We start from the raw sequence: 24,693 nt of genomic DNA on the forward strand, positions 1-24,693 counted from the left end.
GGCGGCGAAAACTGATGAAAACGCCGGAAGGTCAGTATGAGACAGGGGGCAGGGAACTTACATTTAAAGTACCACTTCAGCGGTGCAATTTAAAAAAAACTCTGGAGTGGTGCTTTAATTTTGATGTGGTCATACTGTAGATTAGCTTACAAAACTTTTAAGGCTATGTGCCCACATAGCGTTCTTGTAGCATTTTTGCGGCACTTTTACGGCCACGAAAACGCTTGTAAAACTGTCTGCCATGCAAAGCAATGTGAATTCGGATGTGCCGAATTCGCATTGCGTTGTAAAACGCAGCATGACCATTTCTACCGCGATTACGCCGCAAATTTGCGACCATTGAGGAACATTGAAATGCAGCAAACCCGCAGGTATACGTGGATTTGCTGCATTTAAATTAAATTCAATGGCCACAAATTTGCGGCGTAATCGCGGTGAGTGTGGTACCCAGGATGAAGAGGAGACTACAACTCCTCTTCATCCCGGCTACCACGCGGTGAAAAAAAAGAAATAAAAAAAGTTAGAAATAAAAAAAAACCTGTATACTCACCTCTCCGGTCTCCTCCCGGCCGCGTCCCCTCTCCTCGGTGTCCCGCGGCATACTGGAAGGACCTGCAGTGACATTATTTAATCAGCTGATGGTCACGCAAAAGTAATTGGACAGATTAAATAATTGTAAATAAAATGTTCATTTCTAGTACTTGGTTGAAAACCCTTTGTTGGCAATGACTGCCTGAGGTCGTGAACTCATGGACATCACCAGACGCTGTGTTTCCTCCTTTTTGATGCTCTGCCAGGCCTTCACTGCAGTGGTTTTCAGTTGCTGTTTGTTTGTGGGCCTTTCTGTCTGAAGTTTAGTCTTTAACAAGTGAAATGCATGCTCAATTGGGTTGAGATCAGGTGACTGAATTGCCATTCAAGAATACTCCACTTCTTTGCTTTAATAAACTCCTGGGTTGCTTTGGCTTTATGTTTTGGGTCATTGTCCATCTGTAGTATGAAACGATGACCAATCAGTTTGGCTGCATTTGGCTGGATCTGAGCACACAGTATGGCTCTGAATACATCAGAATTCATTCGGCTGCTTCTGTCCTGTATCACATCATCAATAAACACTAGTGACCCAGTGCCACTGGCAGCCATGCATGCCCAAGCCATCACACTGCCTTCACCGTGTTTTACAGATGATGTGGTATGCTTTGGATCATGAGCTGTACCACGCCTTCGCCATACTTTTCTCTTTCCATCATTCTGGTAGAGGTTGATCTTGGTTTCATCTGTCCAAAGAATGTTCTTCCAGAACTGTGCTGGCTTTTTTAGATGTTTTTTAGCAAAGTCCAGTCTAGCCTTTTTATTCTTGATGCTTATGAGTGGCTTGCACCGTGCAGTGAACCCTCTGTATTTACTTTCATGCAGTCTTCTCTTTATGGTAGATTTGGATATTGATACGCCTACCTCCTGGAGAGTGTTGTTCACTTGGTTGGCTGTTGTGAAGGGGTTTCTCTTCACCATGGAGATTATTCTGCGATCATCCACCACTGCTGTCTTCCGTGGGCGCCCAGGTCTTTTTGCATTGATGAGTTCACCAGTGCTTTCTTTCTTTCTCAGGATGTACCAAACTGTAGATTTTGCCACTCCTAATATTGTAGCAATTTCTCGAATGTTTTTTTTCTGTTTTTGCAGCTTAAGGATGGCTTGTTTCACCTGCATGGAGAGCTCCTTTGACCGCATGTTTACTTCACAGCAAAACCTTCCAAATGCAAGCACCACACCTCAAATCAACTCCAGGCGTTTTATCTGCTTAATTGAGAATGACATAACGAAGGGATTGCCCACCCCTGTCCATGAAATAGCCTTGGAGTCAATTGTCCAATTACTTTTGGTCCCTTTAAAAACAGGGTGGCACATGTTAAGGAGCTGAAACTCCTAAACCCTTCATCCAATTTTAATGTGGATACCCTCAAATGAAAGCTGAAAGTCTGATCTTCAGCTGCATCTGAATTGTTTTGTTTAAAATTCATTGTAGTAATGTCTAGAACCAAAATTAGAAAAATGTTGTCTCTGTCCAAATATATATGGACCTAACTGTATCTATAGATCTATCTATCCATCCCCATAATAGGGTCCATCCGATTTCATATTCATCAGTTATGGAACAGAACAGACAGATGGAAAGTCTGAACACAAGTGTGAACATAGCTAACACATTGTGATATTTTATTTTAAAGACACTTGTAGTTAATCATTAGCTCCCAAGGAACACAGGAAGGCCTTAAGGCTCAATACAACAAATAAACATGGACTTAGATGACACGTATGTAGGCACAAAATCAGGTCACCCAGGCGTCACTCTGAATTGTCTGCTGAAGTTTTATTATATTGTAAATTTCTTAGTATACAGGTTATAAAACCACAAACAATGACAACTTTTAATTTATTTTTCATATTTTTAATGTTCTTATCTTAAAGAGAAGCATGTTCTCAATTTTTTTTCATTTTTTTCATTTAAGTCATGATTTTACACCATCTGTAATAACTACAAGAGATGTGAAACAGCAGTGTGGGATAGATGAGCAGAAAGAACAGATATTAGATAGAATTTCAATAAAAAGATACAGATGTAAAATAAATTGATAGATATAGATACAGATATGAGCTAAAAAGATTCAGATATAAAATTAATTAGTAGTTGCAGATATGAGATTGATACAGATATTAGAAAGGTAGATAAATTAAATGATAAGTATATATATGCAGCTCTGGCAAAAATTAAGAGACCACTGCAAAATTTTCAGTTTCTCTGAATTTTCTCTTTATAGGGTATATTTTTGAGTAAAATGTACATTGTTGTTTTGTTCTATAAACTACTGACAACATGTCTCCGAAATTCAAAGCTAAAAATTTTGTATTTATTTGCAGCAAATGAGAAATCATCAAAATAATAAAGAAACAATGCTTTCAGATCTCAAATAATGCAAAGAAAACAAGTTCTTATTGATTTAGAAACAACAATACTCATGTTTTAACTCAGGAAGAGTTCAGAAATCAATATTTGGTGGAATAACCATGATTTTTAATCACAGCTATCATGCGTCTTGGCTGCTTTCCACCAGTCTTTCACACTGCTTTTGGGTGACGTTATGCCACTCCTGGCACAAAAATGTAAGCAGTTCTTCTTTGTTTGATGGCTTGTGACTATCCATCTTCCTCTTGATTACATTCCAGAGGTATTCAATGGGGTTCAGGTCTGGAGATTGGGCTGGCCATGACCGGGTCTTGATGTGGTGCTCCTTCAGCCACACATTGATTGACCTAGCTGTGTGGCATGGGGCATTGTCCTGCTGGAAAAACCAGTCCTCGGAGTTGGGGAACATTGCCTGAGCAGAAGGAAGCAAGGGTTTTTCAAGGATAACCTTGTATGCGGCTTGATTCATACGTCCTTCGCAAAGATTAACCTGCCCAATTCCAGCCTTGCAGAAGCATCCTCATCATCACCGATCCTCCACCAAATTTCACAGTGAGTGCAAGACACTGTGGCTTGTATGCCTCTCCAGGTCTATGTCTAACCATTAGACGACCAGGTGTTGGGCAAAGCTGAAAATTAGACTCAGAAGATTACCTTACTACCTTACTCCAGTCCTCTATGGTCCAATCCTTATGGTCTTTGGCAAACTTCAGCCTGGCTCTCCTTTGCTTCTCATTGATGAAAGGCTTTTTTCTACCTTTACATGACTTGAGGCCTGCCTCTAGGAGCCTGTTACGACCTGTTCTTGCCGTGCACTTCACCCCAGCTGCCATTTGCCATTCCTTTTGTAGGTCACTTGATGTCATCCTGCAGTTGCTGGGTGACATTCAAATAAGATGACAGTTATCCCGGTCAGTGGAGAGTCGCTTTCGCCCTCTGCCGGTCTGTAGCTTTGTTGTCCCCAATGTCTGCTGCTTGACCTTGTTGTAGTAGACTGCCGTCTTCGAAATTTTAAGGATGGAGGCAACATGATGCTCACTGTATCCCTCTGCTAGTAAAGCCAGAATTGAGCCCTTCTTTTCCTCACTCAAGACTTTTCTTTCCAACTCCTTTGGCATGGTTAAAAGATATTTTTTCATTCAAATTACTTTTGGGCTATTACTAGCACTTGTTTTGCCATCCAGCTTGTCCTATTGCAAGAGGATTGTGAAGACCACAGCAGTGTTTTTTATACTTTCCCTCGTTACATAAGATTTGGTTCAGGTGATCACCTAATCAGAAGCACATTAAGTAGAATGAGGTGTACTTTGGTTGGAATACTAGTGACACTGGAATGGAATGGCTGTCAGACATGTAATTTTTGCCAGAGCTGTATATGAGATAGATATGAGGGAAATACAGAAATGTAGAAATTTTTGCAAATTTATTAAAAAAGAACAACTGAAATATCACATGGTCATAAGTATTCAGACCCTTTGCTCAGTATTGAGTAGAAGCACCCTTTTGAGCTAGTACAGCCATGAGTCTTCTTGGGAATGATGCAACAAGTTTTTCACACCTGGATTTGAGGATCCTCTGCCATTCTTCCTTGCAGATCCTCTCCAGTTCCGTCAGGTTGGAGGGTGAACGTTGGTGGATAGCTATTTTCAGTTCTCTCCAGAGATGCTCATTTGGGTTTAGATCACGGCTCTGGCTGGGCCAGTCAAGAATGGTCACAGAGTTGTTCCAGAGCCACTCCTTTGTTATTTTAGCTGTGTGCTTAGGGTCATTGTCTTGTGGGAAGGTGAACCTTCGGCCAAGTCTGAGGTCCAGAGCACTCTGGAAGAGGTTTTCATCCATGATCTCTCTATACTTGGCCGCATTCATGTTTCCTTCAATTGCAACCAGTCGCCCTGTTCCTGCAGCTGGAAAACACCCCCATAGCATGATGCTGCTGCCACCATGTTTCACTGTTGGGATTGTATTGGGCAGGTGATGAGCAGTGTCTGGTTTTCTCCACACATACCGCTTAGAATTAATCACCAAAAAGTTCTATCTTCGTCTCATCAGACCAGAGAATCTTATTTCTCATAGTCTGGGAGTCTTTCATGTGTTTTTGAGCAAACTCTATGCGGACTTTCATATGCCTTGCACTGAGGAGAGGCTTCCATCAAGCCACTCTGCCATAAAGGCCCGACTGGTGGAGGGCTGCAGTGATAGTTGACTTTGTGGAACTTTCTCCCATCTCCCTACTGCATCTCTGGAGCTCAGCCACAGTGATCTTGGGGTTCTTCTTTACCTCTCTCACCAAGGCTCTTCTTCCACGATTGCTCAGTTTGGCTGGGCAGCCAGGTCTAGGAAGACTTCTGGTGGTCCCAAACTTCTTCCATTTAAGATTTATGGAGGCCACTGTGCTCTTAGGAAGCTTGAGTAAGGCAGAAATTCTTTTGTAACCTTGGCCAGATCTGTGCCTTGCCACAATTCTGTCTCTGAGCTCCTTGGGCAGTTCCTTTGAGCTCATGATTCTCATTGGGTCTGACATGCGCTGTGAGCTGTGAGGTCTTATATAGACAGGTGTGTGCCTTTCCAAATCATGTCCTATCAGTTTAATTAGACACAGCTGGACTCCAATGAAGGAGTAGAACCATCTCAAGGAGGATCATAAAGAAATGGACCGCATGTGACTTAAATGTGAGTGTCTGAGCAAACGGTCTGAATACTTATGACCATGTGATATTTCAGTTTTGCTTTTTTAATAAATTTGCAAAAATTTCTACATTTCTGTTTTTTTTTTCAGTCAAGATGGGGTGCAGAGTGTACATTAATGAGAAAATAATGAACTTTTTAAAATTTACCAAATGGCTGCAATGAAACCAAGAGTGAAAAATGTAAAGGGGTCTGAATGCTTTCCGTACCCACTGTATCAGAGTCTACACAGGGACTGCAAACTGCATATCTGGAAAGAATGCTAAACCCTAGAGATTGCCAGATACTGAGCCGGTACAGACTAAGTGCCCACAGTGCCATCAAATTTTGCCAGCAAAGATAGACATACAAGCCCAGGAAGAATTCTCTGCATCAATACTGTGACAGGGGTGTTGAGGTATGAGACTCCCTGCTGTTATGCACCAAATACTCTGCAGTAAGGGACACTCACTTCAAGAAACTCCCTGATCTCATACTTCACATGAGCTCCATGGAGGAGAAAGACCTAGTTGACCTATCAGCACAATATGTGAGCGCATGTATTAAATGGAACCTATCGTCACATTTTTGCTACCTCATCTGAGAGCATCTGAAGGACCATGATGTAGGGACACAGACTGATTCTAGTGATGCATCATTACTAGGCTGCTTGCTGCAGTTTTAATGAAATCACTTTTTCATTTACTCTAGATCTAGCAGTTCTCTGAATGCTGAGCTCTATATAACCTCACTCATGCCTGATTGACAGCTTTCTGCACTGGGAGTAGGGTTATACACAGCTCATGAATATTTGGGACTACATGGCAGCAGGTTTATTAGTAATCCATTGATAATCTCCTGCTGATAAATCTGCTGCAAGCAGCCCAGTAGGTGACACATCGCTGGAATCAAGGTCTCTGTCTCTACATTTTACTGCTCTCAGATTAGGTGGCAGGAACCTGGTGACAGATTCCATATAAATTAAGAAAGTGATATGCAGTAGACTTCTAAACCCCTGTCCTGGATGTTGATAGCTATAATAAAAAATAGATTGTGGTTGAGAAAGCATGAAATAGCTGATAGATAGAGATGAGAATGAGGGAGATATATACTGTACATGTGTGATTGACGAGGCCTGTTATAACTTGAAAAAAAATGCAGCCAGTCACCAAAAAATATTGCATATTCTTTCCAGAATAAGCACAAAAACCCCAGAAACATGTCATATATAAACTGGGCCTAAGGATACATTTTAATATGTGTTTGCCAACTAAACGCAAAAATAGCACAGAATCGAATAGTTACTTAATATATCTCATTATTTACTAATGAAAACTAATTATTTCTGTCACTGCTTTGTATTTTTGCCATCTGAATGCAATTTTTTAAAATAAGTACCTGTTGCTATAAACTTTGAGAATTTTTAACTTTTTTTCACTTGTACTAACCCATTTTTACTTAACCCCTTCACAACATATGATGTATATTTCTGCTACATGTTGTGTCCCTGACTTTGTTGCGGGCTCCGACGCTGAGCACACATCTTTCCCCGTACATGACAGCTGATTTAATCAGCTGCCTGTCATTACGATCCTCCTGTGAATGCCGGCTCTTGGCCAGCGTTCATAGGAGATGGTAATTTCTGCTATACATAGCAGTGCTGATGCCCTACTATGTATAGCACAGGCGCTCGCAGCTTCAAGCAAACTATGAAAAAAAAACACAAAGTTCAAATCCCCCCCTCTTTTGTCCCATTGAAAATAAAACAATAAAAAACACATATTTGGTATCACTTTAAGAAATGTCCGATATATCAAAATATAAAGTATTGTCAACTATATACTTATGGAGATCGATAGCGTGGGTCGGAGTGAAGACAAACACGATATATCGTATTAACAGGATATATTGCAGCAGGCAAGCATATATTATAGCAGGCAGGTATAGGCAATAAGCGATCAGTAAACAGTCTCTGGAAATGGTAGTGATGTCAGTACCAACCGATAGATGTCCCAGGTCCAGAAAAGCACAGTCCACGAGATCCTGAGCCCGGACCAGGCTCCTTGCAGAGAGCAGGCTGAACTGCAGGTGGATGCAGAGTGGGTCCTTGCACACAGATGAAAGTCCAGATAAACGGCAGCCAGGTAACAAGTGGGGAATCCCAATGTAGAGAAGAAACAGGCACGATGCAAGTCCTTCAAGCTTGGCAGCAAGTAAGATACAAGATACACAAGCAAAGTATAGTTGGCCAGAGTCTCTTTGCTATATATATATATATATATAAACAGGAAACAGGAGATATCAGACCGGAAACAAGATGGCCCCCGAGGCAGTCAACTCCATTTTGGATAAGGGCAGAACCAAACAGAACAGGTACATGCAGCTCCATCTTGGATAAGGGCAGCACAGGTACATGTGGCTCCATTTTGGATAAGGGCAAAAACCGGACAGAACAGATACACAATTCAGATCCTTACATTACTCCCCCCCCCTTAAAGGGTGTCCTCCGGACAACCTTGGAGCTGGTTTGTTGGGGTATCTGCTGTGGAACAGTTCAATCAAACGAGTAGCGTGTATGTTCTCCCGAGGTTCCCAAGAATTCTCCTCCAATGGATAGCCTTGCCATTTCACCAGGTAGTGGAGCCGTCCTCTATGAATCCAAGAATCGATGATCCCCCTCCACAATGAATTCCTCTTGCCCGTCAATAAGAACTGGATCGGGTGGAACAGGTAAGCGTCCGAGAAAAGGATTTGGTACTACCGGTTTGAGCAGAGAGACATGAAAAACAGGGTGTAGTTTCAAGGATTTTGGCAACTTGAGTTGGCAGGCTACAGGGCTTACCAATTTGCTGATTTTGTATGGCCCAACATACTTCTGCCCCAATTTAGACGTTGGAGTTCTTAGTTTTAAGTTCTTTGTTGAAAGCCAAACCATGCCTCCTACCTTGTATGTTGGTGCTGGCTTGCGGAACCTATCTGCCGCCTTCTTATATCTTTCTTGAGCTGTGGCCAGCGTTTCTTTTAAGACCTCTAGATTCTGTTGGAGAAGCGTAATCTTATCGGCTACTGCGGGTACGGCTGTATCTATTGGAAACCGTGGAAGAATGCTGGGATGATACCCCTTGTTAGCAAAGAACGGAGACTGTTTGGTGGACACACTCTGTGAATTATTATACGTGAATTCGGCCAACGGAAGTAAGTTTACCCAATCATCCTGCAAATGACACACGTAACAACGCAGGTACTGCTCCAAAGTCTGGTTTGTCTGTTCCGTTTGGCCGTTAGACTGCGGATGAAAAGCACATGACAGATTTACCTTAATGTCCTGTGCAGCACAAAAGCTTCGCCAAAATCTTGGACCCCTCGATCTGATATCACTTCATCAGGAACTCCATGTAGGCGAAAAACCTCTTGTACAATAAGATTGGCTGTCTGTTTCGCTGTTGGTAAGCCGGTACAGGGAATGAAATGAGCAGCCTTGGTTTAGCGGTCAACTACTACTAGGATAGTGTTCTTTCCTTTTGACATAGGCAACTCAACAATAAAATCCATTGAAATAGACCCCCAGGGACGGGATGGAATAGAAAGGGGTTGCAACAGTCCGGTAGGTGAGGAGCGAGGAACCTTTGATCTTGCACATACCTCACAAGATGAGACGTAATGCTGAACGTCTTTCCGATAAGTTGGCCACCAGAAGAAGCAAGATAAGAATTCCTGAGTATTCTGAACTCCTCTATGACCAGCGATCTTAGAGTCATGCATTAATTTTAGCACCCTTAATGTAACAGTTTCCGGAATATACAGGCGTTGTCCCTGGAACCAAAGTCTATTTTTCAAGGTTAGATTTACCTGGCTGGACGGTTGAATCAGGAACGGGTCTGCAGCGTATGCCTCCCTGATAGCCATTAATAGATCTTGATTGTGTAACAGACCTATAAAGTTGTTTTCCGACAGTATGGTTCTTGGAGGTGCAGCCAGGTTTATATCAACCGAATGAATTCTGGATGATGCATCTGCTTTCCCATTACGAGAACCCGGCCTATAGGAGATAACAAAATCAAACTGATTAAGAAAAAGATTCCACCGAGCCTGTCTGGGTTTTAGACACCTAGCCGACCTCATTAATTCAAGGTTACGATGGTCCGTAAGTTCGACAATTTGTTGGGATGCCCCCTGTAGTAAGTGTCTCCATTCTTTGAATGCCGTTATAATGGCCAACAATTCTTTGTTTCCAACGTCGTAGTTCCTTTCTGCAGGTGATAACTTCTGTGAAAGAAAAGCACAGGGATGCAAAAGATCTTTCTCACCTGTTCTCTGCGAAAGTATAGCCCCTATAGCACAGTCCGAGGCATCCACTTCCACTATGAAGGCCCGATCCGGGTCCGGATGTATGAGAATGGGAGCTGACGTGAATTTAGACTTCAACCTGTCAAATGCTGTCTGCGCTTGTGGCGACCAGACCAACGGCGTCTTTTTCCATGTCAGTTGGGTAATGGGTGAGACAATTTCCGAGAAATTTTTACTGAACCATCTGTAGAAATTGGTGAATCCAATAAATCGTTGCATCTCCTTTAGTGTGTTGGGAATTGGCCACTCCTGAATGGCTTGAGTCTTGCTTGTATCCATGCTGAGACCCTGGGGAGAAATAACATACCCCAAAAATTGAATTTCCGACTTGTGAAACTCGCATTTCTCCAACTTGATGTACAACTGATTTTTCCGTAGACGATCCAACACCATTCTCACATGCCGCTGATGATCCTCGAAGTTGCTGGAAAAAATTAAAATGTCATCCAAATAAACCACAACAAAAATATCGAGTATGTCTCTAAATATATAATTTGCCAAGTGTTGAAAGGTAGCCGGTGCGTTACGAAGTCCGAAAGGCATAACAAGGTACTCAAAATGTCCGTAACGTGACCGGAAAGCTGTTTTCCATTCGTCACCAGGGCGAATCCGTACTAAATTGTATGCTCCACGAAGGTCTAATTTTGTGAAGATTTTGGCATGTCGTATCCTCTCAAGTAATTCAGGAATTAGTGGAAGTGGATAAGAATTTCTGACCGTAATTTTGTTGAGCTCACGATAATCAATACATGGTCGAAGTGAGCCGTCCTTCTTTTTCACGAAGAAGATTGGGGCACCGGCTGGAGAGGAAGATGGTCGTATAAACCCCTTAGCTAAATTCTCATCGATATATACTCTTTGAGAGCTTTTAGTTCAGGTCTGGCCAGAGGATAAATGCTACCGAACGGAATCGCGGCGCCAGATAAGAGTTCTATGGGGCAATCATACTGCCGGTGTGGTGGCAACTTGTCCGCGTTCTTTTTATCACATACATCTGCAAAATCTTGATATTCCATTGGTAGTTTTAGATCACTTACACATGCTGACCTGATTAAAGCTGATTTCCTGGAAGACATCTGCCGTTCTGGAAACTGCAATTCCTTTGTTGCCCAGTTGATAGTAGGGTTTTGTAATTGTAGCCACGGTAAGCCTAAGATTACAGGAAAGTGGGGAGAAGAGATCAGCAAAAACGACAGTCTTTCTGCATGGTCCGCCCCCATACGAACCTTCAATGTTGCTGTTTCAAGGTCAACAGGCCCGGATGCTAACGGGGACCCATCCACGGTCTCCATTAATATCGGTGTGATTCTCCTCTGTGGACGTATACCGTGTTTTTTTAGCGAATGCGATGTCCATGAAATTACCACTGGCTCCAGAGTCAACCATAGCAGAACTAGTAACCCAGCCGAACTGAATCTTTATCTTGAGAGGAATGTAGCAGTGTGAATTTTTCTTTGAGCTCTCCGAGGCCGAAGTAGTGGAGCCTACTGAAAGAACGGCTGCATTCACGGGTGAAGATGTTTCTGAAGCACAGTCGGAGAAATCGTAATCCTGGTCGGTTTCTTTATCCCGAGGAGGAATTTGATGAGAAATTACTGAGGCTTCGTCCCAGACGTCGTATTCGATCACTGCAGCCGTAGTCCTGCGAATTTTACTGGGACAATTTGAAATATAGTGACCAGATTTTCTGCAATAGAACCATAAATTTTCTCTGAAACGATGTTCCTTGCGTGCGTCAGGGCGAGTTTTTTGACTTGCATCCACCTGCATAGGTTCCGACTCCACCTGAAGAGAGGACTTATCCTGAGTTTCTCTGGAGGGAGGAGAAAAAGATAGCAAGTTGTTACGATTAGCATCTGCCCATCTCTCTTGCCGACGTTCTGTGAGGCGAACATCTATCCAAACACAATGGTTGATAAAGTCTCCCAGGGCAACAGGTGACTCCCCTCGTGCCAGCTCATCCTTAATTGCAGCGGATAAACCCCTCCTAAACACTGCATGTCTTGCCAAATCGCACCACGTAGTGTCCAGCACCCACCTCCGAAATTCCATTGCATATTCTACGACAGAGCGCTTTCCCTGTTGGTGTCAATAGTGCGGCTTCTGCTGTGGCTGTTAGAACTCTACTGTTAGGTTTTTCTTAGTTTGCTGGTCACATGACCATTTTTGCCTATTTAATCCGGCTCCGCCCTCCTAGTCTTGCTGGACTTCATTGTATTTACTACTCTTGAGCTAGCTTGGTGCTCTGTTGCCGTTCTCTGTTAGTTTTGCTAGGTCTTCTGACCTCTATGCTTTTTGTTGCGTGTTTGTCTTTGACTGCTACTATTTCTGCTAGGAGGCGTCCAACTTGTCCCAGTCCCTAGTTCTTGTAGGGATCCCTCCCTCACATCTATAGGTCTTCGTTCAGACTAGCCGAGGACTTTAGCGGGTCTGATCGCAGGATCAGGTTCCCCGTTACATCGTAGGGATCTAGTTTAGTTCTATTGTAGGGACAGTTCTCCTGTCTTTCCTTAGTCCCTGTAGCAGATCATAACAGTAAGTCCAGCCCTAAAAGAAAAAAAAAAAATTTTCTCTAAGGAAAGACCTCTTGTTTTCCATCATGGTCTCGGTTCAAGATTTGGCTCAATGCTTGCAGGGACTCTCTCTGGAGGTGGCCAAGCTCCAGCAACACGTGAGTAGCTGTTCTGGAGCACATTTTGTGGAACCAAAGGTACGTCTGCCTGATTTATTTTTTGGCGAACAACAAGATTTTTTTTCTTTTAAAAATGCTTGTTTATTGTATTTTCGTTTGAGACCCGGATCCTTTGGTGATGAATCACAGTGCATAGGGTTCATAATGTCACTTTTGCGCAAAGATCCTCAGGGATGGGCCTTCTCTCTCCAACCTAGTGATCCATGCTTTAGATCAGTGGATAGTTTTTTTTCTGCTTTGGGTTTGTTGTATGATGATCCTGATCGTGTCTCATCTGCTGAGTCTGAATTGAGACGTTTGAGGCAGGGATCAGGTAATGTGGAAAAATATTGTTCTCACTTCCGTCGGTGGTCTGCCCAGGTGGGGTGGAACGATTCAGCTTTGAAAAGCTTGTTTCTTGCAGGGCTAGGTGAAAGGGTTAAGGATTTACTGATTGCTTATCCCACACCTGGAAACTTGCAGGAGGCAATGCAATTAGCTATACGGGTGGACAGGAGACTGCGTGCAAGGGTTAATGAGAGCAAATCCTCTGCTATGTCAGCTCCGAGTCTTGAGAGGGTCTGTGCTGACAATGGAGAGCCGATGGAGATTGGGGCGATGGCACCCCGCTCTCAGGAAAAAGATCGCAGGCTTTCTGAAGGCTTGTGCTTCTATTGCGGAAATTCTGGTCATTTTATTAAGAACTGTGTGCTTCGTTTGAAGAAAGAAAAAAAAATGGTCAGTTATGCCCGTATTGCCTGTTTAAATTCTAAGGGAGTGTTCCTATCTGCCACTACTGCTGCTCAGGATGAATTAATTGAATTTCGGGTATTTGTGGATTGTGGTTCTACTCTGAATGTGATTGATGGGGGATTCTTGGAAAAACTTAGATTAGAACCTAAAACTTTGTCATCCCCTATTGCTGTGGTTTCTGTTGATGGCTCTCCCTTGAAGAGTGTTACTCATAAGGTCTGTGAATTTCCCCTCACTATTAATGGTATTCACCAAGAAAATTTGGATTTGGTGGTATTGGATAATTTGCCTTCTCCAGTAATATTCGGGTTACCCTGGTTAAAATTGCACAATCCTGTACTGGATTGGTCTACCAATGAAATTAAGTCCTGGAGCCCTAAGTGTTATGACAAGTGTTGTAACGGACGTATTGCTGCTGTGGATAAAGGGGAATTGCCTGTACCTATTCAGGATTTTTGGAGAGTTTTTTCTGAGGAGGAGTCCCTGGAGCGACTCTTCCTAAAAGTCGTTTATTTAATCTTACTATTCCTGAGAGAAAGGCTTTGGAGGAATACATACAGACAAGCTTGGCCGCCGGTCACATTAGGCCTTCCAAGTCTCCTGTGGCTGTTGGATTTTTTTTTGTAAAAAAAAAAGCTGGCGGTTTACGTCGTTGTCTGGACTTTCGTGAGATTAATAAAATTACTGTACGCAATCCTTACCCACTGCCATTGATTCCTGATTTATTTAACCAGTTAGTGGGGGCCAAGTGGTTCTCTAAAATTGATCTCCGGGGGGCATAAAATTTGTTGCGCATGAAGGAGGGTGATGAATGGAAGACTGCTTTTAACACTCCTGTGGGTCATTTTGAGAATCTGGTTATGCCTTTTGGTCTTACCAATGCTCCAGCATTTTTTCAGAATCTTATTAATGACATGCTTAGACCTTTAATCGGCAAAAATGTGGTTGTGTATTTGGATGACATTCTGATTTATTCGCCTGATCTGGAGTCTCATTGGCGGAGCGTACGTGAGGTATTACAGTTATTAATGGACAATTCGCTTTTTGCTAAGCTGGAGAAATGTGAGTTCGCTGTACAGAGAATTAGTTTTTTGGGCTACATTATCTCCAGTGAAGGTTTTGAGATGGACCCGGTTAAAGTTCAAGCTGTGCAGGAATGGCCTAGGCCTATTGGTTTGAAATCGATACAGAGGTTTTTGGGTTTCGCCAATTATTACAGAAAATTCATAAAAAATTTTTCTATTATTGTCAAACCGCTGACCGATCTCACCAGGAAAGGTGCTAATGCTGTTCAGTGGACTTCTGAGGCCATTGAAGCTTTTGTGTTTCTAAAGGAGAGGTTCACCTCTGCTCCCATCCTTATGCAGCCTGATGTGACTAAGCCGTTTTTGGTTGAGGTTGATGCTTCTTCGGTGGGGGTCGGTGCGGTGTTGTCTCAGGAAAACAAGGATGGAGTACATCCCTGTGCCTTTTTTTCAAAAAATTTTTCCGAGACTGAACTTAATTACGATATTGGTAATCGGGAATTGCTGGCGATTAAACTCGCATTTGAACACTGGCGTCACCTCTTGGAAGGTGCTGAATTTCCCATTCAGGTTTTCACTGATCATAAAAATCTGATCTATCTTGATGCTGCCAAGCGCTTGAATGCCCGTCAGGCTAGGTGGGCACTTTTTTTCTCGCGGTTTAATTTTTCCGTTACTTACATCCCGGATACCAAGAATGTTAAAGCGGATGCTTTGTCTCGCAGCTTTTCTCCCATGGTCGGTGTTGAGGAGGAAGAGGAGAGCATTTTACAAGAAGGTGTTGTGATAGCTGCTTTGGACTCCGTTTTGGAAGATGAGATTCTTAAAGCACAGGAGAATGCCCCATCTAACACTCCCCATGGGAGGTTGTTTGTGCCTAGGACCTTTAGGAGAGATTTGTTTGTTGAGTGTCATGAGTCTCGGTTGGCAGGTCATCCAGGAATTTCTGAGACCAAGAGACTTGTGGGTCGCAGTTTTTGGTGGCCTGGATGGCAGAAGGAAGTCATTAAGTGGGTGCGCCAATGTACTGTGTGTGCTAGATCCAAGTCTTCGCATGCTCCTGCTGCGGGGTTGCTTTGCCCTCTGGAGGTTCCTAGTGCACCTTGGACACATCTGGCTATGGACTTTATTACTGACCTTCCCCCCTCTGAAGGTTTCACGGTCATCTGGGTGGTCGTGGACCGTTTTAGCAAGATGTGTCACTTGGTTCCCTTCATCAAACTGCCTTGCGCTAAGACACTCGCTAAGGCCTTTGTCAAGGAAATTGTCAGACTACATGGTGTTCCTACTGACATTGTTTCTGATAGGGGACCTCAGTTCGTGGCTCGTTTTTGGCGTGCCTTTTGTGACAGGTTGGGAGTTCATTTGTCGTTTTCATCTGGATATCATCCTGAGTCTAATGGCCAGACAGAAAGGAAGAACCAGGATGTTGAGCAGTTCTTGCGTTGTTTTGTGGCAGACAATCAAGAGGGGTGGTCTGAGTTTCTGCCACTTGCTGAATTTGCTCTTAACAACCATACATCCTCTTCTGCTGGGTGTTCGCCTTTTTTTTGTTGTTCTGGGAGACATCCGTCTTTTGGGTCATTCTCCAAATTGGTTTCGGCTGTGCCTGAGGAGGAGAGTTTTTCCGGTGATTTGGAGAGAGTTTGGACGGATGTGCGTGGTAATCTTCAGGAGGCTAACAAAAAATCTAAGAGGTACTTTGTCAGGAAACGGCAAGAGGTTTTGTTTGCTGTTGGTGACATGGTTTGGTTGTCCTCTAAGAATCTGCGATTGAGGATTCCTTCTAAAAAATTGGGTCCCAAGTTCGTAGGGCCCTTTAAGGTGCTTCAGATAGTTAACCAATCTGCTGTTAGGTTGGAGGTTCCTACGTCCTGGAAGATTAACCCGGTGTTTCATGTTTCTCTGTTGAAAAAAGCTGATGTGTCTGATGGTGACGCCTCTGCCACTGTTCCTCCGGTGGTGGAGGACGGGGAATATGAAATTTCCCGCATCCTAAATTCTAGACGGTATAGAGGGAGTTTGCAGTATCTTGTCGCTTGGAAGGGTTTCGGACCTGAGGATAACTCATGGGTGAGGGCGGATGATGTTTCTGCTTCCAGACTTGTCAGAGCGTTTCACAGGAGGTTTCCTGGTAAGCCTGGGCCTAGGGGATCCGGAGGATCCTCTTAGAAGAGGGGGTACTGTTAGAACTCTCCTGTTAGGTTTTTTTTAGTTTGCTGGTCACATGACCATTTTTGCCTATTTAATCCGGCTCCGCCCTCTTAGTCTTGCTGGACTTCATTGTATTTACTGCTCTTGAGCTAGCTTGGTGCTCTGTTGCCGTTCTCTGTTAGTTTTGCTAGGTCTTCTGACCTCTATGCTTTTTGTTGTGTGTTTGTCTTTGACTGCTACTATTTCTGCTAGGAGGTGTCCAACTTGTCCCAGTCCCTAGTTCTTGTAGGGATCCCTCCCTCACATCTATAGGTCTTCGTTCAGACTAGCCGAGGACTTTAGCGGGTCTGATCGCAGGATCAGGTTCCCCGTTACATCGTAGGGATCTAGTTTAGTTCTATTGTAGGGACAGTTCTCCTGTCTTTCCTTAGTCCCTGTAGCAGATCATAACAGTGGCACTCCGATTGGGGTCACCAAACATTTGACCCATTGCAGAAATAAAGTCTTTCAGTGAATTTAAACACGTATCATTGGTTTCAATCAAAGGATTTGCCCAGGCAAGAGCTTTGTTAGTTAACAGCATTATCATGGTTAATACTTTCGCTCTTTCAGTTGGGAAGTGAGCTGCCTGTGTAGAATAAAAAAAGTTGACACTGATTCAAAAACCCACAGAATTTTTCTCTTTCTCCACCAAACCTGAATGGCGGGAGTTTAGGAAAAGCCAGAGCCGGAGTTGGCATTGATACTGGAACCGGAGCTGTGGCTGTAGTCTCTTGAGTTGACAGGTGATTTGCTAATGCGTGAATGGACGAGTCGGCCACATTAGCATTATGATTAATTTGAGTCTCTAATGCCATTAGTTTTGTTTTAATGGCCTGCAGGTCCCCATGAAGTCCTGTGATATACGTGCATATTTTCTTTAGACGCACCTCCACAGTATCTGACCCAGCGAACTCCATTCTTTTGAGGCTTGTGTATTCTGTCAACTATATACTTTATACTTATGGAGATCGAAAGCGTGGGTCGAAGTGAAGACAAACACGATATATCGGATTAACAGGATATATTGCAGCAGGCAAGCATATATTATAGCAGGCAGGTATAGGCAATAAGCGATCAGTAAACAGTCTCTGGAAATGGTAGTGATGTCAGTACCAACCGATAGATGTCCCAGGTCCAGAAACGCACAGTCCATGAGATCCTGAGCCCGGACCAGGCTCCTTGCAGAGAGCAGGCTGAACTGCAGGTGGATGCAGAGTGGGTCCTTGCACACAGATGAAAGTCCAGATAAACGGCAGGCAGGTAACAAGTGGGGAATCCCAATGTAGAGAAGCAACAGGCACGATGCAAGTCCTTCAAGCTTGGCAGCAGGTAAGATACAAGATATACAAGCAAAGTATAGTTGGCCAGAGTCTCTTTATATATATATAGCAAACAGGAAACAGGAGATATCAGACAGGAAACAAGATGGCCCCCGAGGCTGTCAACTCCATTTTGGATAAGGGCAGAACCAAACAGAACAGGTACATGCAGCTCCATCTTGGATAAAGGCAGCACAGGTACATGCAGCTCCATTTTGGATAAGGGCAAAAACCGGACAGAACAGATGCATGATTCAGATCCTTACAAGTATATTAATTCAATCGGTAAACAGCGTAATAGGAACAAAAATCAAAACACCAGAATTACGTTTTTTTGGCCACCGCAATATTGCAATAAAATGCAATAAGAGGCGATCAAAACATCATATCTACCCCAAAAAAATTAAAACGTTACGGGTCTTAGCAAATGGCGACAAACGCAAAAACTTTTTTTCTTACAAATTTAGGAATTTTTTTCACCACTTAAATAAAAATAAACTATACATGTTTGGTATCTATGTATTCGTACTGACCTGGTTAATCATAATATATAGTATAATGAACATGATAAATAAAAAAAACAATTGTGAAATTGCACATTTTTGGCAATTTCACTACACTTGGAATTTTTTTCCCGTTTTCCAGTACAGTATATGGTAAAATCAATGGTGTCAATCACGATTCCACCCACGGCTGTTAGGGGCACATGTCAGCTGTATGTCCCGAGAAAGATGTGGCACATGTACAGATCAGCTGATTTCCCGGCACATGTACAGATCAGCTGTTATGTGTCGCGAAAGATGTGGGTTCAGCGCCGGAGCCCACATCAAAGGAGGAGACACGACTTGCGTCGTACATATACGGTGCATGTCATGAAGGGGTTAAAGAAAGAGGCCAGGATGGATGGCATGGCGACATTATTACAGAAAGATGCAAGGATTGGGGACATTATTAAAGAAAGGAGCCAGGATGGGAGACATTGTGTGGTCGTATTTCTCTTTTATGTGGTTTATTATTGGTGTATTAGTTTTGGTATAGCAGACTTGTATACTAACAGTATGGTAACCTATTATTTGGTAACTGAATGACTTCGATTTAGAAGTATCACTTAGAAAATTATCTTATTGCTGTGTTTTCTATGAGATTTTCATTTTTTATCTGTACTTTTTTTTAATGGGGAGCAAACACTTGTGTCTCTATAGGATCTAGAATGCTACAGTGGCCTGTACATGTGGACAAACTGGCTGGGGTCTAGGACCAAATTTTGCATCAGGGCCCATAGGACTCCAGTTACACCTCTGTGTACTGTATCATTTATCTGGTATTATCTAGCAGCCGTGCACAATTTTTTCAGCTTTTTAAATGTCCTTTTACTCCTGCGCTCTTTACAATTGCTGAGGTGGGTTTCTATATGATTTATACATGGGTAAGCAGTCAATGTTTACAGGAAATACACCCACAAAGGTCACACTGTAAAAATCTGTTCCTTTCTGATAGTTGACTGTTCCCAGAGAAAAAAAGAATTGTTTTATTTATATAAAAAAGAGGAAATTAATCACCTTTTATTATATTTATACTTAAACAGAGGTATTGTTCATTTTTCTATTTTGTCCTAATTGATTAGTTTAAAGATGATTTTGCTATTAAAATGTTATGGAGACAACTCATAAGATCAATAGAGAAATATTACAATTTGTGCTCAAGTAATATTAGCTAAAACTTAAGTGTTAATAAATAGCTAGTAATCTCATAGGTCCTCAACAGATCAGGAATTGACAGCATATCTTATCAATATGTCCATCACTTTTTATGGAAAAAAAATGATTTTAATAGTAATCTGGCTCTAAAATTTAAAAATGTCCCACTCCAAGAGCACGGACAGTGAAATAATGACTTACTGATTCCTGACATTATTCACTTGAACATCAATTATTCCTTTTTCCTCTGCTCTTCAATATTATCTTAAAGGGGTTGTCCAGTACTTTTAAAAAATGCAAGTGTGTTTTAATGATGAATACAACATTCTTTCTAATTACCTTGCGCTGCTGATACTGCCTGTGAGAGGCGCCATCTGTGGCCGCTCACAGGCAGCACGTGACCCCCGGATGCAGTCGGCTCTGACATCCGCTGACGTCAGGACAAGTCCAGGCTGCAGCCGAGGGTCCCTCTTCCGCGTTCCACCGGTGGCTGCTGGGTTGTTGGCAGGGTTACCCCGCACGTCACACCCAGCAACCACCGCGCACTCTCCCTGTTCTCATTCACTGGGAAAGCGAGCGGTGGACGTTGGGTGCGACGCAGGGGAATAACCCCGCCCATAACCCAGCAGCCTCTGCGGGGACCCCAGCGCTGAGTCACACCTCACTTGTTGTGACGTCAGCGGGGGAACACGTGCTGCCTGTGAGCAGCCACCGATAGCGCCGCTCACAGGCAGTATCAGCAGCGCAAGGTAATTAGAAAGAAGCTTCTATTTATCATTAAAACACACTGGCATTTTTTAGAAGTACTGGACAAATCCTTTAAACTCTTTACATTAGTTGTTATTTAGCTCTGATCACAGCTGTAAAGGTCTTACTATGCCACCAGTACCGTGCCCCCTGGATGTGTTCCCGGGCCTTTGTTTTCTAAGGGATTTAATTATCTTATCATATATAATGAGCGATAGGAAATTCTGCAATATGTAGAGCAGTAGGTTTGTCTATCCCTCGCAGTGGCTTTTATGAGCTCGCAGTTAGTCATTTGTGAATTACTCGTATTTGTGCTTAGATCTGTGGTGACAGAATACATTCATCTCTAAACTAAAGAAACATTAATTTCAGAAAGTGTTAATATTTTCTGCCACTTCATACATAGGTTGCAGACCAAAGAAGGAATTAAATGTTTTCTACCCTATGAAGACTACAGATGAGAGATCTGGTCCCAGGTCAAGTTTTTACAGTGATCCATTTCTGCTATGCAAGGTTTTTTAAACCACATTTCTCAGTACAGATTTTCATGAAACGGTCTAGCGGACCCTCCACAGCGACTTTATTCACCTTCACTAAAACTAAAGCTGGGGTTACACGCAGAATTCTGACCATTCAGACTAATCTGGTCTTACTTATCGGGTGAATTTGTGCTAAAAATAAAACCTTTCTATTTCCTATAATGAAGTTGTCACAGATATTTTCCAGGTGCTGTGGACACGCATCAACCACTGTCATTGGCAGATGTTTAAGCGCATTAGATGAATTCTCTGGCAAATGATAAAGATTTTAATCAGATCAAATGGCACAACTGGATGGAAATTGTCAGCTAGCTGAATGTGTAAAGGCCCCTTGGAGAAGCACTCCTAGGGGGTGGTCCCTGAGCTTCAGGCACTGGTATAAGCTGGGCTAAGGGCTCATACAGACAAGCGTATCTATCCAACAGCACTGACCCATCTTATTCAATAGGGCTGTTCAGATGAATGATTTATTTCTCAGTCCAACTGTGTGAGAAAAACATGACAGCATGCACTTTCACCCAAGTCTTGGATGAGACTCACACATTCAAATCTATGGGTGTGTGGAAAAAAATTGGATACCACAGGGACCATCAGAGTGGCATCCAATTTTTACAGATTGATTTATTTTATAAACTATTTGTTCATGTATGTATTTTTTAATGTAGTTGTGTAAAAACAAATGGCACACAGATCGCACATGGATGTAAAGAATGGACACACGGATGGCAATTGGATGAAAATTAGAAAGAAATCGTCTGAGTTTTCTGGATGAAACTCAAAGATTTTTCATACACTTGTCTGCAGGCTTGGTAAGACCACGTTCACATAGTCAGTATTGTGTCAGTATCTGTAAACCAAAATTAGGACTGGAACAATAAGAGGAAAAGTATAATAGAAACACGTCACCACTTCTGTATCTATCACCCACTCCAGGTTTTGGCTTACAAATACTGACCAAATACTGAACGTGTGAATGTGGCCTTAAGGCTAGATTCTCACATCCATGTGTTTCCATCCCAGAGAAACAGACAGTCTTTTTTTCCTCAGAAGTCATCCTAGTTGCTCTGTAGTCGCATCCTAATGTTAAAAGCGACTGTAACTCGGATGGAAGACTGAAGTACAAAGTTCATCTTCCTAGTTTCATCTGTGTAGCACGGAGGAGAGTAGGACATGCCCAGAGTGGATGTGTCTATGGATCATTGAAACTATGGATCAGTGTGTTCGAGAAGAAAAAAAGGACAGTGTATGGATGTGTGAATGTAGCCTAATGATATCAAATATCTGTTAAATGACATCTCTTTTCTTATAATATAGCTTACTTTAGTTCACCTTAAACATAGAGCTATGTTCACACTGCCATTATGCCCTCCTATCTGTTTGTTTGTTTTTTTAGAAATTTCTATAACTTTTGGGGGCAAGGACAGTGCAACATGCAGTGCTATTTTTAATCTCAAAATGATGGCATGATGGCATGGGAATGGAGTCCATGGGGTAGTTGAGTAAAAAGTGTGGCAATGCGAACGTGTCCTAACTAAAGAACAATACAGTAGATGATATTACTATAAGGCAAGGGTGGGCAATTTATTTTCCCGAGGGGCCACATGAGAGACTGTGACTGTTCTGGAGGCTGAACCTATAGTGTGAAATTAATTCTGCTCAATATTAATATTAATTCTAATAATTTTTATATTAATATTAATTGTATCACTTAATATTGAGCAGAATTAAGTATGCTGACATCCCCCTACATGCCATATGAGCCGACACACAACTCCCTATGTGCTGTATGAGCACACACACAGCCCCCATATATGCCATGAGTCCACACACAGCCCCCCATATATACCATATGAGCCCACACACAACCCACCTATATGCTGTATGAGCACACATACAGCTCCCATATATGCCATATGAGTCCACACACAGCCCCCTACATACAGTATGAGCCCCCACAAAGCCCCTCTATATACAGTATGAGCCCCCACATAGCGCCCTGTATACCGTGTGAGCACCTACATAACCCCTATATACAGCCTCACATAGCCCTCAGCTGTCTTGGTCCGACTGGGACAGCCAGAGGGCCGGATGCAGTCCGCAGGCTGCAGTTTACTCAGCTGTGCTATAAGGAAAGTTAACTTTTCCCTGAAAGTGAAAGCCAAAATTTAATGTATTTCTAAAACCACTGATGAGAGGCTGACTTGCTGACATTAATCCTAGCTCTCCATGATTAGCATTGTATCCTACTATGATTAGTATTGTACCCTACATCATCCAATCGTTATTGTACAGTCTTAGGTGACTGTACACATTTAATGAACATCATTTAAATGTGGTTTTGGGAAATGTCAAGGATAATAAGGGTTAGAAATGTTAGGTTTTAGTATGACAATTTCTCTGTTCCCAGGGGTGATAAGTTGAAACCAGAAGAGCCCAGCAGCAGCTTCTCTTCTTCTCTACATTGAGACCACTGATCTGACCATGTATGGGTGGTGGGAGGGGGAATCAGGATGACTAGCTGTTGGCCAACCTACCAGCTGACAGCTAAGGTGTATGGCCAGGTTTACTCTGCAAATATTTTGTCATAACTAGTGATGAGCAAACGTGCTTGGATAAGATGTTATCCAAGCATACTCGGCTGCTAACAGAGTACCTTCGACTTGCTCGAAAAATAGGTTTGAATCGCCACAGCTGCATGTCTCACGGCTGTACGACAGTCGCAACACATGCAGGGATTGCCTGTTTGTTGGTCAATCCATGCATGTGTTGCGGCTGTCGAAGAGCCGCGAGACATGCAGCTGAGCGGCGCGAATCTATTTTTCGAGCACACCGAATACACTTGGTTAGCACACGAGTATGCTTGGATAACATCTTATCTGAGCACGTTCGCTCATCACTACTCATAACACAGTTTTAGATTTTTGCTCAGCTGATATATTAAAGTTTTGTGGTTGATCTGCATTGGAATTTCACTGCCTAATGTATTTACTGGAGAGTAAATAATGGAAGCTGGAGAGGATTGAATGTACAGCGCAGTCTTCTGCTAGGGCTTTGTCTCCAGTAGTGTTTACTCAGAATACAAGCAGCTTCACTAGCTGTGTGAGTCATTGTGACTCCATACCAGTTTATCACGTCTCACATGTAATTGTATTTTGTTTTACAGTTACTGGAGCTGTGCAGGTTGGTGAAAGACGATGCCCTGAAGGTTGTTTCTGCTTTTAACATACCACGTGACACAATCCAAGCCCCTATTGCTGGCATTCCCAACCCAAAAGCACAGTGGGCTTATTACCCCCAGCCAAAAGAAGATGACCAAAATGTGCCAAGGAAAATCAGTGCCAAGCTATAATCTGATCCTGCCGGATGTTGACACAGAGCAGCCAAATGAAGGAGAAACAAATTAAGTGAAGTGACTTACAGAAAATGTGATGCTTTCTTGTTCTCAAACACAGGAAATGATCCAATTACCTTTATAATAAAGACACAATCCTCTTTTAATTGTTAATATTGAGGAAAAAGCATTTAAAAGCTGGACCACTATAATTGCTGAACTTTTGTAATTTAAAAGTAGATTCTTTTAATAATAAACAATAATGAAAAAAATTTGATGTGTGTGTCTCATTTATCATAAATGTAACTTCAAAAATACATAAATTGTCCAAACATAAAATCCTGGACATATTTTTCCTGTGATGCTGTGTATTACTGCCTTGTAATAAGACTGATCACCAGAGACTTGGTACTGTACATGGCACAGAACATCGTGCAAT

At 42.6% G+C, this 24,693-nt stretch overlaps 1 protein-coding gene across 1 annotated transcript in view; it reads left to right on the top strand.

The window, feature by feature from the left end:
* The window catches only part of ACOXL (acyl-CoA oxidase like), a 612,189-nt gene extending 587,716 nt beyond the window's left edge, over nt 1-24,473 (top strand). The window contains exon 19 of the mRNA XM_073672762.1: nt 24,087-24,473. Coding sequence (XP_073528863.1) covers nt 24,087-24,272 — 186 coding nt within the window. The 3' untranslated portion in view covers nt 24,273-24,473. The remainder of the gene's footprint in view (nt 1-24,086) is intronic.
* Nucleotides 24,474-24,693: the final 220 nt, after the last annotated feature.

The sequence above is a fragment of the Phyllobates terribilis genome, unplaced genomic scaffold (assembly GCF_046119375.1).
Source record: "Phyllobates terribilis strain yellow unplaced genomic scaffold, ASM4611937v1 Scaffold_3__8_contigs__length_932513732, whole genome shotgun sequence".
Lineage (NCBI taxonomy): Eukaryota > Metazoa > Chordata > Amphibia > Anura > Dendrobatidae > Phyllobates > Phyllobates terribilis.